At 48.7% G+C, this 17,328-nt stretch overlaps 1 protein-coding gene across 2 annotated transcripts in view; it reads left to right on the top strand.

Moving 5' to 3' along the window:
* TECPR2 (tectonin beta-propeller repeat containing 2) overlaps positions 1-17,328 on the top strand; it is a 60,332-nt gene that overhangs the window by 155 nt on the left and 42,849 nt on the right. For both annotated transcript variants that reach the window (XM_077269245.1, XM_077269237.1), the window contains exons 2-8: positions 3,429-3,709; positions 5,872-6,000; positions 6,187-6,318; positions 6,401-6,558; positions 7,479-7,791; positions 7,915-8,044; positions 15,510-15,914. In XM_077269245.1, coding sequence (XP_077125360.1) covers positions 3,491-3,709; positions 5,872-6,000; positions 6,187-6,318; positions 6,401-6,558; positions 7,479-7,791; positions 7,915-8,044; positions 15,510-15,914 — 1,486 coding nt within the window. In that variant the 5' untranslated portion in view covers positions 3,429-3,490. The remainder of the gene's footprint in view (positions 1-3,428; positions 3,710-5,871; positions 6,001-6,186; positions 6,319-6,400; positions 6,559-7,478; positions 7,792-7,914; positions 8,045-15,509; positions 15,915-17,328) is intronic.

Genomic DNA, 17,328 nt, shown 5'->3' with positions numbered 1-17,328 from the left:
GTGAGAGGACTGCGCAGTCTGCTGTGTGTGCCGTATATACATAGACCTCAGAGCATAGATACATTGTGTGCTTCAGAGTTTTGTGATCTTAAGGCTACTTAAAGGGAGTTTCCATACTGTTTGACTGGGTTCTTCTCACCCCCACTCAAAAAAAGAAAATTTTCCAGACACATAGAAAAAAGAAGAGACGGGAGCCCGAACTGAAGGTCCCCATTGCTTATACAAAGCCCGAGCTGAGGGTCCCCAGCACTTATACGTAGCCCAACCTGAGGGTCCCCAGCGCTTATACGGAGCCCGACCTGAGGGTCCCCAGCGCTTATACGGAGCCCGACCTGAGGGTCCCCAGCACTTATACGTAGCCCAACCTAAGGGTCCCCAGCGCTTATACGGAGCCCGACCTGAGGGTCCCCAGCGCTTATACGGAGCCCGACCTGAGGGTCCCCAGCACTTATACGTAGCCCAACCTAAGGGTCCCCAGCGCTTATACGGAGCCCGACCTGAGGGTCCCCAGCGCTTATACGGAGCCCGACCTGAGGGTCCCCAGCACTTATACGTAGCCCAACCTGAGGGTCCCCCAGCGCTTATACGGAGCCCGACCTGAGGGTCCCCAGCGCTTATACAAAGCCCGACCTGAGGGTCCCCAGCGCTTATACGGAGCCCGACCTGAGGGTCCCCAGCGCTTATACAAAGCCCGACCTGAGGGTCCCCAGCGCTTATACGGAGCCCGACCTGAGGGTCCCCAGCACTTATACGTAGCCCAACCTGAGGGTCCCCCAGCGCTTATACGGAGCCCGACCTGAGGGTCCCCATTGCTTATACAAAGCCCGACCTGAGGGTCCCCAGCGCTTATACGTAACCCAACCTGAGGGTCCCCAGCGCTTATACGGAGCCCGACCTGAGGGTCCCCAGCACTTATACGTGGCCCAACCTGAGGGTCCCCAGCACTTATACGTGGCCCAACCTGAGGGTCCCCAGCGCTTATACGTAGCCCAACCTGAGGGTCCCCAGCGCTTATGCGTAGCCCAACCTGAGGGTCCCCAGCACTTATGCGTAGCCCAACCTGAGGGTCCCCCAGTACTTATACGGAGCCCGACCTGAGGGTCCCCAGCGCTTATACGTAGCCCAACCTGAGGGTCCCCAGCGCTTATACGGAGCCCGACCTGAGGGTCCCCCAGCGCTTATACGGAGCCCGAGCTGAGGTTCCCCCAGCGTTTATGCAGAGCCCAAGCTGAGGGTCCCCCAGTGCTTATGCGGAGCCCGAGCTGAGGGTCCTTCAGCGCTTATATGGAGCCCGAGCTGAGGGTCCTTCAGCGCTTATACGTAGCCCAACCTGAGGGTCCCCCAGCGCTTATACAGAGTCCGAGCTGAGGGTCCCCAGCGCTTATACGTAGCACCACCTGAGAGTCCCCCAGTGCTTATGCGGAGCCCGAGCTGAGGGTTCCGCAGCGCTTATGCGGAGCCCGAGCTGAGGGTCCCCCAGCTCTTATACGGAGCCCGAGCTGAGGGTCCCCAGCGCTTATACGGAGCCCGAGCTGAGAGTCCTTCAGCGCTTATACGGATCCCGACCTGAGGCTCCCCAGCACTTATACGGAGCCCACCTGAGGCTCCCCAGCACTTATACGGAGCCCACCTGAGGCTCCCCAGCGCTTATACGGATCCCGACCTGAGGGTCCCCAGCACTTATACGGAGCCCACCTGAGGGTCCCCAGCGCTTATACAGAGCTCGGACTGAGGGTCCCCCAGCACTTATACAGACAGGCTGCACAGATGCTCCCCCTCTCCTTGCTCCTGCCCCCATTTCTCCCTCCTTGGTGTCACATCCTGATGGGGCCAGTGTGTGGACGACTTCCAGGCAGGAGTGAGGATGTGTGATTCTGGAAATAGAGCCTTTCCCTTTCCTGCGGTCGATCCTTCATGTCTCCCTTCCCTCTGCATTCAGTTCCGTCATTGAGGTTTTCATTGTAGTAAAGGACTGTAGGTAAGTGACGGATTTATAGATGATGATTCTAACTTATATAAAGGAAGCATCGCAGGCCTGGATCTGAGGGGCTACTGGTGCCGGGGGTCACCTACAGCTGGATATTAGTCGCTGTTCACTTCTGATCTTAAACTGACCAGTGCAGGAATAGTCGCTGGTAATGAATACTATCGCACATAGGCTTACTATATTCAAGGGTAGCCTCTACATGCCATGGAATGCCTATAGCAGGTAATTTCCCCCATTCTTTACACCACAGCTCTGCTTCATCAGCTTGGTCACAGTATTACAGACATTATAATTGTCCATCATGAGCCAGCATCATGCTCTATGCCCTGTGTCCGTCCCCTCCGGTCCGTGTCCTGGCTGCAGCTTTGTCATATAGGAGAATAGGCGCTTTGTTGCAGGCAGCTGTGTCTCATGGGTTTTGTTCATTGTTCCAGGGGCAGGTTTGTAATTGATGGACAAGTTTATAGTAATGAATGGTTTTCTATACAGTCCATGACTGAGGGTCTTCTCCAATCTTCATAGCACAGACATCTATTGTGTGGGGTTCAGTACTTTGATGCTGAATATTTGATATCCCGAACTGGATTTTTGTATAATTTAATAAAAACTGCTGCTGTCTGTGCCACCGGCGGTCTTCCAGCTTCCTTTTCCAACGTAGAGTGATAGCAGCTGGCCCCCAACCATGGTCAACATATGTCCACTACCCGCCAGAGGAGGAAGCCAGGAGACTAGCAGCAGTATCCTGGAGTGTCGGGGGTCCGTGTAGTGATCGTGTTGTGCTTTTATTATATTATTTAAGGCCAGTGCTGCATATGCACATACCCGCTTACCAGACCCCACCTCTGGTTCCCTGTCTTCCTCTTCTAGCGAAGGAGGTGTTAGATGACCGCTGCAGCCAATCAACAGTGACTTCTTGACTACAGCAGTCAAATGCTTATTAATGGGATATTTCCAATATCACAAGTAATCTGGGGGTCCGACCAACAGGACCCCCAATAATCCTGAGATTGTGGCTCTGTAGCCTTGAATGAAGTGGCGATGCTCCTCTCATTGTCTGTGGGACCGGCAGAGAAACCTGAGCACAGTGCTACATCCACGGACCTTGTATGTTGGTAGCTGGAGACCCCACTTTTGTCTGTAGGGAAATACAATCTGAGTTTAGCAGAATTTTTCTTGTTCTGCTTGAATGAAAGCAAAAAATCCCCAGTACGGAAAATCAAATGACACCGAGAATCTGATACTCCTGACACCCAGCAAATGGAAATGTGCAGGGACGAAAATATCATTAAAAAAAGGAAATGAAAGAGCAAAATAACCCCCCCTCCCCTGTCTACAAGTAACAGAGGTGTGGTGTGTGAGGGCTTGTCCCATCGCTTCTACCTCTATGCGTCCTACTGCTGCCATTAGCAGCTCTGACTTGTATCTTTCTTCTTATTTCCAGGTCCCTCCTGATGATGATGATGATGGATTGAGCCACCTGCACCTTTCCAGAGACAGAACACCATGGCCGCTCTTCCGGGAACTGTCACGTTTAAGGAGTTCTGCCCCTTGTACTCAATTCTCAATGCCATCCCTGCTAAAATCCAGAAGGGTTTTCGATCCCTCATCGTCTATCTCACGGCTATCGATGTCAATGGCGACTACATTGCCATCGGCAGTAGCATTGGGATGTTATATCTGCACTGCAGGCACACCAATCAGATGAAGAAGTATAACTTAGAAGTAAGTCGTCTGTGGCTTAACCACCTACCTCTAACAGCGAACGGGATTAGCTCAGATTCCTGCTGTGTAACTACTGAAATGCTTCTGACGGCGGCATTTTTGCGGCACGATTCCAGTTGGACATCGAGTCAGTCGCCCATGGCCCCAGGCACCGTGAATGGGTTTCCCCGGCTTCTGGGGGTTCTGATGAAGGTTCGTCCCTTTTTGCCATCCTTTTGTTTTTCTCCTGTGAAGTCAAGCTACAGGCTAGGCTCCATATTAGATAACAATTTTTACCAAATACCACATTACTGGGTCAAAATACTAAAGTAAAAATGGGGCTTTAGAAGATATAAAAGGTTGAGTAATCCCTATTAAAAGCAAACAGATATGCTTACTTTTATTTTTTATTGTTGCTTCCATTAGTCATATCTATGAAAATATGAAATTATTTAAACCATACGTTAAAGCGAAAAATTACCATGCATCAAAATTGTCCTTATCTACCCCCCCCCCAAAAAAAAAAAAAATTAAATAAAACATCTTTGTACCCGAAAATAGTACTAATTATAATGACAAATTGTCACACACGAAAACCAAGCCTCGATTGATACCATATATACTCGAGTATAAGCCGAGGCACCTAATTTTACCACAAAAAAACTGGGAAAACATATTGACTCGAGTAGAAGCCTTGGGTGGGAAATGCAGCAGCTACTGTAAATGCTCCATAAAGTTCAAGATGGGTCCCATAAGATGCTCCATACAAAATACGCCCCATATAATGCTCCATAAAGTTAATGATGGGCCCCATAAGATGCCCATATAATGCTCAATACAGTTTATGCTGATCCCCATATACTGTATATTGCTGCAAAAAAAACCAAAAAACCTCTCGTCGCTAACCGCTGCTCCTCAGCGTCGCCGTCTCTCTGCACTGACGCTCAGTCAGAGGGCGCACACTAATCACGTCATCGCACCCTCTGACCTGAACGTCACAGGACGTGGAAGACATTGCAGTGGTGGAGCGGAGAGAGGTGAATATCGCAAGTGCCGGGGGCCTGAGCAAGCGGCGGCACAGGTATCTGGCCCCCCCATAGCGCTCCAGTGTCCCCTCCTGCTTAGGACCCCGGCACTGGCCCCGGGGCCAACGTCAGCCCTATCAGCAGTCACCGGAACACTCACAGAGGCTGCAAGCGCACGCAGATGAGCGGGAGAGACCGGGCAACACCCGCACTGCAGCGGAGAACAAGTAAGTGGAACCGTGACTCGTGTATAAGCCGATGGGGGGTCTTTTTCAGCAAAAAAAATGTGCTGAAAAACTTGGCCTATGCACGAGTATATACGGTAGATAAAAAAAAAGTTACAGATATCAGGATATTTCCTGCAAAAACTTTCTCAACTATTTTTAATCCATTATAAGGATAAAACAAAACATTAACTTTCAAGTAGTCGTATTGACCGAGACAATCGTGCTGGAAGATCATTTTTACCACACAGTGGATTCTGTGAAAATGAAGCCCATAAAACAGTGGTGGAATTGCTTTTGTTTGTTTTGTTTTTTCCAGGTTCAGTATAATATTTTATAGTGAATGGTGTCATTCAAAACTACAAATGGTACTGCCAAAAAAACAAGCCCTCAAACTGCAGCATCAGCGGGAAAATAAAGTTCTCTGGCCCTTGGGAGAAGTGGAGATAAAAGCAAAAATTAGCTGCATCCTGAATGGGATAAATCCTCGGTTGTTGTGCTGCATTATTAAAGCCAAGCACTTAGAGCTCAGCATTAGCTGCGATCATTACAGCTCTTATGAGCTGCTGAGGAGTAGAACACCCAGTTAGTATTCAACACCATAAGTTGGACTTGATCCCAGAGAGCCTGGAATAGTCAGGCCTAAATTCCTTATCAACCCAACAAAATGTCCATATCTTCTCGAATATTTTGGCTTTTTGTCTGCATAGCGGCCTCCAGCGATGACATTCATACTGTACATGGTGACAGGAAGCTGCAACAACCATCAGTCATTTTGGGGGTGATAGAGAGTGGTAACCTGGTCACTGAGCAGGCAGCTTCCGTTCACATCTGATCACCGTGTTATACATGGGTGTCACTTTAATTTTGTGTCCAGGTTTCAGAATATCTTCAGATTATGGCTCATTCTCCTGTTTTTTTTTTTCCATTCCAGGGGAAGACCGAGTCTGTATCTGTGACCAAGCTTCTGAGCTGCTTTGATGACCTGGTCGCAGTGGGCACCGTTTCCGGCAGGGTGGCCATTTTCCAACTCGTGTCTCCTCTACCTGGACGAAACAAACAGGTCTGTATTTGCAGCCACATTAGTGCAGGTTATAATGATGAGATTGCATCAGGTCTGTTATCTGACTTGCATAACAGCCTCCCCCATCAGATCACCATGATGACTACAACCGTAGTTTGTAAAGGAAGGGAACCTAAAACAATGCAAAACATTACTCGGAGCCTTTTAATATCCCTGTTCTTGCAGTTGCGGAGGTTTGATGTCCTCGGCAGTCACAAGAGTAGTATCACGGCCCTGGCCTGGAGCCCCAATGGGATGAAATTATTTTCTGGTGACGAGAGAGGAAAAATTATCCAGTCCAATTTGGATTTTGATAAGGTAACTCCGACCTCATCAGATGGATCAACCGCTCTCTTCCTTGTGTTGTTGCTTCAGCCGCTGACTCTTCCTCTTCGTTTAGGGTACATGTGACTCCTGCCTTATACTGGAGGAGTTGTCCTCTATAGTCCAGCTGGATTACAGCCACAAAGTTCTGCTCATATCGACCACTCAGAGATGTCTTCTCTTCTACACCGAAGAGAAATCCATCAAGCAAGTTGGAAATCAGCCGAGAAAATCGTAAGTCCTCTTTGCATTTACCCGTTCCTGCAGCCTGTTGAAAACATATGTCAAAGCTACTTGAGGCTTCTTATTCTCTCTGTCCTTATGCCCATGTGATCACCAGCAATATGGATTCATTGCTTCATGAAGAGGGTTAAAGAGTTGTTGGACAATGCTTGTAAGGGCGGTTAAGACACTGAACATGTGCAGTTCTTACAGGAGCCTTCTAATAGAGCTTGTAAGCACTGCACTATATGACTCTGCAGCGGAGGAGTGCGGGGGGCTCTGAAGCTTGCTGGGATCAGGAGCCAACAGCGCACTATAGTGATCCGGACAGTTTCACTACCCCCCTGCGCCCCTCTGATACTGCAGAGGTGAAGCTCCCTCGTATAGCACTAGTCGGGACAGTGTTGCTACGATGCTGGTCCAAACTGTCAATCAAGCAGGAGCGCAACGTCGATTGGTAAGCAGGGAACCTGCAACCTGTGGAGCGAAGCACTCCTAAACTGAGCAGACTGCAACACTCCTAAAAAAAAATAATGTTTTTTGCCGGTTCCAGCTGTTGTTGCTGTGTATTACAGGTACCCTGCCAGAAATGATCGAATAGGTGCAGTGGGGAGGGATTGTCAGTACTGGCATTACTATAGGGTTAAAAAAGGACCCGGGGCTGTCTCTTTTTAATAGACTGTTAGGGACAGAGCCATGGCATTCCTTGGCGGCTGCATGTGCATACTTCTGTGCTTCGGTACCACCGTATACTGGCAGACTTAATGTTAAACCTGTCATCATGCAGCTAAACAGCCAAATCAGAAATGCAGCAAAACAAATAGATTTTTACTATATTAGCGCATAAATGGTGGCCAAACACCATCTTGTCATCGAGATTCAACAATTTCCAGCCTCATCCTATCTCCGGTGACATTGTCTTGTTGTTTCAGCAATGGCAAATACGGAGCGTGCTTTATCCCGAGCCTCTGCAAGCAAAGTGACCTTACCTTGTTCGCATCCCGGCCTGGGCTGCGCCTCTGGAAGGCGGATGCCCATGGATCTGTTCAGTCAACCTTCATTTTGAAGGACGTGTTGTCTGGTGGACTGGAATCTTTCGATCTGTATCCTCGCATGGAAACAACGAACCAAGCAAAATATGTGCTGTCTGAGAAACACCTGGGCCTGGTGACCTGTTTCCTACATGATGGATGGGTCATGAGCTGGGACGAGTACAGCATCTATCTCATAGATACCATCAATCAGGTATGAGTGCTACAGAACCTGAGGAAATACTGAGCGTGTGTCTTTTTTTGTTTTTTTTTCTTTATTTTTTTTCCTTCCTTATTCCTGATCATATTCTAATAAGTTGTTTTTTTTTTCCCCTAGGCTGTGATTGGAGGTCTTGAAAGTGCTGGGGATATCGTCTCCGTCTCCTGTATCAACAATGAAATATTTTTTCTTAAGGGTGACCGGGAAATAATCAGAATCTCGGACATGCCAGAAGGAGCTGTATCCGGTGAGAGCGGAATATGCTCCTTGCATTATCAGCGGGATTGCAAATATTGAAGTTGTACATTAGAATGTCACTGTTTCACACACATACACACATGTCGGATTTTCCCTGTTTGGTGTAGGCTCCTGCGCTGAGCCGGCAATTTTCCGGGCACATGACATCTGATCTATACAGCTGACATGTGCCTGCAACAGCCGCAGGTGGAATCGCAATCCACCTGCGGCTGTTAACTAGCTAAATGCCACTGTCAGTCTTTTACAGCAGCATTTATTTCTCCTACGCCTCATTGGGGGACACAGACCGTGGGTGTTATGCTGCTTGCCACTAGGAGGACACTAAGTGATACAAAGAAAGTTAGCTCCTCCCCTGCAGTATACACCCTCCTGCTGGCCCTCAGCTAACCAGTTCTTGCTTAGTGTCTGTAGGAGGCACTTGGGTCTGTTTTCAGACCCCAACTTTCTTATTTTAATTTTTATTTTTATTTTTCTGTAAATTTTTATTTTTTATTCAACGGAGTGAAGGGGGCGACGGATCCTTTTTTTATGGGACCCGCTCTCCCCCGAACCAGCAACAGGCGAGCACGGCGAGTATACCTCCCCGTCCCTCTCCTGCGACGTTGGAGCACGCCAATTTTTACTGGGGCAACGGGTTTCCATCTTTGGTCCCGATTTCCCTTCCCCCTGCAAGACGGCGAGCACATAGAGCCTGGCTCTCATGTTCCTCTCCGGGGGCCCGACATACAAGGCCCACATTACATGGCGTTGCATACTTGCGGCTAGAGCCCAAAGGGATTACAGAAGAGGATGGAGCGCGCAGGTACAGGGGGACCTGCATTACAGGACTGTGAGTACATCAGGAGTTCCCCTCCTGCGCTCCAGATCGCTTTGCGGCCGCGCCGCCGCACACCGCCGGGCAGGCCGGAAATTTAGTCCCCGGCTTTTCAGCCGGAGTAGGCCGCAGTGGCCTCTATGGGGCAGGCGCCGGCGGTACTTGCGGCAGAGCCCCTGGGGACAGGCGCCGGCGGTCGGGAAACTGCGGCGGTTAGCGTCGCTCCGTTGCGGCCGCCGCGCATCGCCAGGCAGGCCGAAAATTTAGTCCCCGGCTTCTCAGCTGGAGTAGGCCGCAGTGGGCAGATCCCTCCCACGGCAGTAACCCCGCCCCCTATATCGGCGCTTCTCGTCTGGGACGAGAGGCGCCCTGCAGATCTCGGGGGGCCATTCTTCCTCACGCTGCCTGCGTGGAAGATGCGGTCCTGGGGGTGCCACTGGCCGGTACGCCAGCGGCAATCATTCGGCGCGCGGGCCGCCGACGCGCTCCACCGGCAGGCTCCAAAAATTTAGTCCCCGGCTTTTGCAGCCGGACTAGGCCGCAGTTGAAATCCCTTTCAGGGGCGAAGGTGCCTTCATGGTCCCGATGGGCTGAACTTCGTGGATGTGCAGAAGCCCCCCTCCATGGTCCGGGCAGCCCCCACTATCCCACCACTGTGAAAGCGGATGGCACAAGGAGGCGGACGGTTCCTCTCCACCTCCCTAACAAAGGGATGATGGATTGAGGTTTATCTCTCTATCCCTGCACCGTCCACGCTGCAATACCCGACATCCGCGGCGGCTCCATGCCGGGACGCGCACCGTTGGTAAGTGGATCCTGCCAGCAATGGGCTTCTGCAGCGGGATATTGACAGGCAGTCTCAGACTTCCCTGTGACCACCTCCCTGAGGTAACGCTCCAGCCGGCTAACAAATTTAGCTCCCGGCTTCGGCCGATGTGTAGTCCGCACCCCAGAAGCGCACCGTGTCGTTTCCTGGCGCTTAGCGCCTGACGCGGAAGCGCTCAATTTTCTCGAGCAACGGGTGACCACCCCTAACTTCTACGCTGACGCCGGCTGCAGAAATTTACGCCCCGGCTGGGGCCTATTCATGGAAGTTTCGAGGCTCCGCCCACGTCGTGCCTGTGGCTCCGCCCCCTGAATTGGCGCTTCTCGCCCGCTGCGAGATTTTACCTAAACCCGCATGACCAGTATTCCTGGTCTTAAAGTCACACGACCAGTATTCTCTGGTCTTAAAGGCACGTGACCAGTATTCCCTGGTCTTAAAGGCACGTGACCAGTATTCCCTGGTCTAAAGGCACGTGACCAGTATTCCCTGGTCTTAAAGGCACGTGACCAGTATTCCCTGGTCTTAAGGGTACGTGACCAGTATCCCCTGGTCTTAAAGGCACGTGACCAGTATTCCCTGGTCTTAAAGGCGCGTGACCAGTATTCCCTGGTCTTAAGGGCGCGTGACCAGAATTCCCGGGTTTTAAAGACACGGGACCAGTAAGTATCCCCGGGTCTTAAACGCACACGTTCAGCATTCCCTGGTCTTAAAGGCACACGTCCAGTATTCCCTGGTTTTAAAGGCACACGACCAGTATTCCCTGGTCTTAAAGGCGCACGACCAGTATTCCCTGGTCTTAAAGGCACACGACCAGCATTCTCTGGTCTTAAAGCCACACGACCAGTAATCCCTGGTCTTAAAGGCACACGACCAGTATTCCCTGGTCTTAAAGGCACACGACCAGTATTCCCTGGTCTTAAAGGCACACGACCAGTATTCCCTGGTCTTAAAGGCACACGACCAGTATTCCCTGGTCTTAAAGGCACACGACCAGTATTCCCTGGTCTTAAAGGCACACGACCAGTATTCCCTGGTCTTAAAGGCACACGACCAGTATTCCCTGGTCTTGAGGGCACCATGACCAATCCGAAACTGGTCATAAATGAGGAGCCCTCTGCCGCTGATCCCAGTTTATCCCAGTGTAACTAGTTCCCTCAGCCTAAACTCCCTCGTAGAGCTTTTGCCATCCAGTCCGGATATGCGATTCACTGGACAGAAGCCTCTACGTGGGACGCTATGCCTGGTCTGATTTTTAAGGGCGACAGGCACTTTAAAGGGCGCCGGTCTCCCCACACCATCAACAGACGGGCACTCGAAGGTCCAGGCCTAACGCCAGACAACCTGTCCTGTCCACCCGGAGACCTGCACTCTGTGGATGTACAGAGGCATCCTTTTTTCGGGCGTCTGAGCACCCCCCTCTGCATCACCAAGGCGAATTTCCCTCTCCACTTCCTTGTTAAGAGGATGGTGGATCAAGGCTCCTAATTTTTAACTCTGCAATGACCTGCTGGAAGCAGCGGCGCATTCTGCCACTCGGCAGATTAACCGGGTACAATCTCCTGTGGTTTACCTACCAGTATCCCTGCCCGATATGTCCTCAATTAAAAATGCCACGATCTGTCAAATAGCACATCTGGTTTGTTCCGTTTGGCAGCTACGGGTCCAGCCCTTTAACCTCCCTATCCGCCGCATGGATTGCTAGAGCAACGGTCTCCTGCTTGGAGTCCTTAACTAATTTGATTCACACCAGTATCCCTTTCCTGAAGACAGTTCAGCTGGTCAATCATATTTTTGAGCGGGAGACTAACGAAGAATCGTACGTTTCCGCAGCCCCGACCAACAGTAAAAGGGTTGTCCAGGACAGTCTAGATCTAAGGGATCTTGGTTCCTAAAAGTGGGAACGATAAGTAGGACCGATCCCAGACCTCAAACTTCTAACAATCTTTTCACAAGGTTCTTCTTCTTCTTCGAATGGAGTCTCATCCGCTCAGCCATTACTTCAACAAAAAAGGTGCAGTTTCTGGCATCCATCGACATTCGGGATGCCTAACCTCTTCAAAAATTCCTTTGCTTTTCCATTCGTGAACAGCATTTAAGTCACGACCTTGTTCTTCGGCCTTGCTACCGCATCCAGGGTGTTCGCAAGGGTCATGGCGGCTGTCATCTTGCACCTAGAGGCGTGGTCGTCTTACCCTGTTTGACCGACTGTTTACCCACCCTTGCAGGACTACGCTAAGTCGTCTATATCACTTGCGATACCCTCTCACCTGGGCTGGTGGCTAGACTTAGACAACTCCTCATTTCCAGCCCAACAGATATCCTTTTTGAGGATGATCCAGTATTCTTCCAGAAGGGTGGTAAATCTCCCTCCAGACAAGGTCATGGTTTTTCAACAGGGAGCTCGCGCTCTTGCTCACTCATCCCCTCATTTCATTCGATTTGCTGGGAGGGTTCCAAAAAAAAAAAAAAAAAACGGAGACGACAATGGAAGCAGTTTCCTTTGCTCCGTTAGTTTTCAGCAAGTCAAGCAGCCTTTCAGACGATAGTCTCTGAGCTCCTTCTTCATCCGGAGTTTTTTCTCCCGGTTCCATGGTTACTAGTAACTTCCAATGCCAGTCCTCTTCTCCCGATCATTGCTCTGGAGATCTCAAGGGTAGTCCTATAGTAGGTCCACTCCTTATGGCGGGTCAACCCATCCGAATTCAATTGGACAACGCCACGGCTGTGTCATACGTCAATCATCTAGCGAGTACCCACGTTCAAGCACCATGGCCAAAGTACCTCACATGGGCCGAGATCTATCACTCGGTGATCTTGGCAGTACATATCCCAGGAGTAGAACTCTGGGCTGCGAACATATTTAGCCGTCAGGGTTTCACCTCAAGTGAGTGGGAACTTCACCGGAAGTATTCCATCAGACCCGCCTTCACTAGAGCTCTCCAGTTGTAGCTCGGATGGCGTCCTGACTGATCGCCTGTGTACTGGAGTTTGTTGTTCGGCCTCGAGATCCAGGAGCCTTCGCACTGCATGCTCCGGTTATTCCGTGGTACCAGTTTCCACTTCCGAAAGCTTTTCAGAAGCAGAAAGGGCCCCAGTGATCCTCGGAAATCCGCACTGACCACGTCAGTTCGCTTGCGGAGCTGGTAGCTTTCTGTCTTTCTGCAACAAAACTGCAAGTAGGGACCACCTCGCAGGATGTTTTTCACATGTAATTCTTCCCTATTGCATACCGTTAGATCATTGGGATCTATTCTATTAGGGAAGGTTGCCCCCTTTTCTCTCGGCGATATCCTCATCCTGACGAGTCTTCGGTGCTAACGGGTCTTTTCAGACTTTTTTCTCTTATTTCCTTCAAGGCAAGGTTGTCCTCAAGCCTTCCCTGTCCCTAGTTACCAAGGTGGTATTGTATTACTACTGTCATGAGGGCATAGTTCTTCCCTCATCTCTTTTGGCACCACTCCACAAAATGGAATGAGGTCCCCATATTCCGGACAGAGCAAGTGCTCTGAGTAGGTATGTCTTGAGGACGGCGTCCTTCCGAAGGTTGGACACTGTATCTTGGGTTTCCTACCGGTAAGAGGAAGGCTTCCTGACTTTTACAGGAAGGGTTTGGCCGTCTCCATCGGCCATTTAGCCTGGTGTATTCTTTCACCATCCAGGAGTCCTTCCGTGTTAGATGACAGCCTATTTTCCCGTCTATCGTGGGTTCCAGGCACCAGGCGTCAACAAGACACGCCTGCACGTTTGCGGATTCGTCCAGTCCGCATGCATTCTTGAAGCATTATAATTCCCAGACTTCCACAGATGTGACTCTGGGCAGGCGGACTCTGCAGGCCGCGGTGGCGCACTTGTAAGTAGCAGTTACACAGAGCCTGATCTGACGTTGTCCCCACCCAGGGACTGCTTTGGTACGTCCCACGGTCTGTGTCCCCCAATGAGGCGTAGGAGAAAAGGAGATTTTTGTTTACTTACCGTAAAATCTTTTTCTCCGAGCCAATCATTGGGGGACACAGCTCCCACCCTAGTATTGGCTTATGCTTGTTTTTACAATCCGATATGCTATACTCTCATATATATTGTGACATGCTGTAAGCTAATATGTTGTTACTGATCTCCTACTGCTTTTTGCACCGAACTGGTTAGCTGAGGGCCAGCAGGAGGGTGTATACTGCAGGGGAAGAGCTAACTTTCTTTGTATCACTTAGTGTCCTCCTAGTGGCAAGCAGCATAACACCCACGGTCTGTGTCCCCCAATGATTGGCTCGGAGAAAAAGATTTTACGGTAAGTAAACAAAAATCTCCTTATCGCGCTAACAGTAAGCGTGTTACTGGGTCTGCCCATCGGTGACCCTGTCACATGATTGTGGGTCACCGATGGGTCAGCATAACAACCAGAGGTCTGTAGCAGACCTCTGTGATTGTCATTGCTATGAGCATTTCTACTACACACAGGCGATCTGATCATCACCTGTGTGTAACAGATGCGATCAAAGTACTGCAGATTCTGGACTCCCACTATTGAAGTATGCAAAAAGTAAAAAGAAAAAAAATACAAAAATTTTAAATCACCCCCTTTCGAATCATTCAAAATATAACCATAAAAAAAAAAGTGTACACATATTTGGATCACCTCATTCAGATTTGCCAGATCTATCAATATGAAAAAAAATAATTAACCTGATTGCTAAACAGCATAACGAGAAAAAAATTAAAAGCGCCAGAATTGCGGGGGTTTTTTGGTCACCGCTACATTGCAATAACAGGCGATCAAAACATATCTGCAACAAAATGTTATCAATAGAAATGTCAGCTCAGTGCACAAAAAATAATGATCTCATGAAAGATGGAGATGCTATGTGTGTCGGAAAATGGCGCCATTTTTTTATAAAACAAATTGTGGATTATTTTTTCAACACTTAAATAAACAAAGAACCTAGACATGTTTGGTGTCTGTGAAGTCAAAATGACCTGGAGAATCATAATGGCAAGTCAGTTTTAGCATTTAGTGAACATGGTAAAAAGCAAAACACTGGCATTGCACTTTTTTGCAATTTCACAACACTGGGATTTTTTTTTCCCATTTTCCAGTACATGATATGTTAAAACAAATGGTGTAGCTCAAAAGTACAACTTGTCCTGCAAAAAACAAGCCGTCACATGGCCATAGTGAAAAATTAAAAAAATTAATGGCTCTGGGAAGAAGGGAAAACTGAAAATGGCCCTGGGGTTAAGGGGTTAAAGCGCTTGTTCACTACTGAAAATCACTTCTCTGAAATGCTAAAGTGTTCATAATAATAATAATAATAAATAGTGACTATATATATATTCACCTCCCAGACATGTTCGCTGTGGTCATTCCCTTTAAGGCCTTGGAGACATTAAAGACTGTTCTGGTTCTCTTATATAGAAACATAATCCGTATCGTATAATCCAAATAGTTGTCCTGTGAATCCCCCCTACCTCTGCCCCAATGATCCCCACGGGGAACAGACATGGCAACTACTAACCACCAGTCTGTTGACCACTGAGGCCACAGATTTTCTACAGTGGTCATGAGGCTGATAAATACGAGAGCTATGGTTTCCTTTTAGAAACTAAGGAGCACCCCCTATGTGGGTGATCATTGGGCACTCCTATATATACGTACCTCAAAATGGTAAAGACATTGGGACAAGACGAGAAGGTGTTAATAATAATTTCTTCTTTTTTTTTTTTTTTTTTTTTTTAGAATGCAATGTTCTCACTTTTTTTTCCCTTTGCGTCCGGCACCTAATTTTTTAGATTTCTTACTAGATTTGTCTTCCTTTGTAACAGCCGTGCTCCATAGCCCTTTCCGGATGCCTTCAAAACACGCTTCACTGGAAAAGAAGCCACAAAACGGACTAGTATCCAATAGTAAAACAAGCCAGGACCCTCCTGTCCAGCCACTGAGAACGGAGCGGATCCAGCTGTGCCCCCTGGAGCTGGAGGAAGGAGATCAAGAAGAGGCGCTGGAGCCGAGAGTCCGAAGCAGCTCTCTCCCTGTGGAGTTTCCAGACCGGGGCCCCCGCTCTATCGACAGCGTGCATAGTCTGAACGATGCCGACCAGGACTCTTCTGACAGCGCTGTTCGGGAGCAGCGCTCCTCACAGAGATTTAGCGTCATCAGCAATGAGGAATTTGAGCAGACACTGGAAGTGAAGCCTATAAGGGTGAAGAAAAAAAAAAAGAGGCGTCAAGGTAATTGCATGTTCGTGTATGGTATAAGCTGACCATCTGCACGCTCACATGACAGTGTTGCTTTAATAACAGACTGGGATAAGGGTTAATTGCCTCCACTTATCTTGCTTTTTTTTCTATTGCTTCCCAGTAAATACATGTACGTGACACATCGGTTGTAGCTGTATGGAACGGGCCCAAGAGCTGAGCCTGCGCCATACATGACTGTTGCTTTTTAACCACTTATATGCTGCTCTCAATCTTTGAAAGCAGCATTTGAGTGACGTTATCACTCATTGACCAACTCTGCAATGTGAGCGCAAGGTTCAGATAGGTCTGCTGAGGACCCTGTCATCGCCATCGTAGTCGTTTAGCATTGTAGTATATACAGTCATGGCCAAAAGTATTCACACCCCTGCAATTCTGTCAGATAATACTCAGTTTTCTTCCTGAAAATTATTGCAAACACAAATTCTTTGGTATTATTATCTTCATTTAATTTGTCTTAAATGAAAAAAAAACACAAAGAGAATTGTCCTAAAGCCAAATTGGATATAATTCCACACCAAACATAAAAAAGGGGGTGGACAAAAGTATTGGCACCGTTCGAAAAATCATGTGATGCTTCTCTAATTTGAGTAATTAACAGCACCTGTAACTTACCTGTGGCACCTAACAGGTGTTGCCAATAACTAAACCACACTTGCAGCCAGTTGACATGGATTAAAGTTGACTCAACCTCTGTCCTGTGTCCTTGTGTGTACCACATTGAGCATGGAGAAAAGAAAGAAGACCAAAGAACTGTCTGAGGACTTGAGAAACCAAATTGTGAGGAAGCACGAGCAATCTCAAGGCTACAAGTCCATCTCCAAAGACCTGAATGTTCCTGTGTCTACCGTGCGCAGTGTCATCAAGAAGTTGAAAGCCCATGGCACTGTGGCTAACCTTCCTAGATGTGGACTGAAAAGAAAAATTGACAAGAGATTTTAACGCAAGATTGTGCGGATTTTGGATAAAGAACCTCGACTAACATCCAAACAAGTTCAAGCTGCCCTGCAGTCCGAGGGTACAACAGTGTCAACCCGTACTATCCGTCGGCATCTGAATGAAAAGGGATTGTATGGTAGGAGACCCAGGAAGACCCCACTTCTTACCCCGAGACATAAAAAAGCCAGGCTGGAGTTTGCCAAAACTTACCTGAAAAAGCCTAAAACGTTTTGGAAGAATGTTCTCTGGTCAGATGAGACAAAAGTAGAGCTTTTTGGGCAAAGGCATCAACATAGAGTTTACAGGAGGAAAAAAAGGAGCATTCTAAGAAAAGAACACGGTCCCTAGAGTCAAACATGGCGGAAGTTTCCTGATGTTTTGGGGTTGCTTTGCTGCCTCTGGCACTGGACTGCTTGACCATCTGCATGGCATTATGAAGTCTGAAGAC

The sequence above is a fragment of the Ranitomeya variabilis genome, chromosome 1, assembly GCF_051348905.1.
Source record: "Ranitomeya variabilis isolate aRanVar5 chromosome 1, aRanVar5.hap1, whole genome shotgun sequence".
In the NCBI taxonomy this organism is placed as follows: Eukaryota; Metazoa; Chordata; class Amphibia; order Anura; family Dendrobatidae; genus Ranitomeya; species Ranitomeya variabilis.
This window is presented reverse-complemented; position numbering and strand designations above follow the sequence as displayed.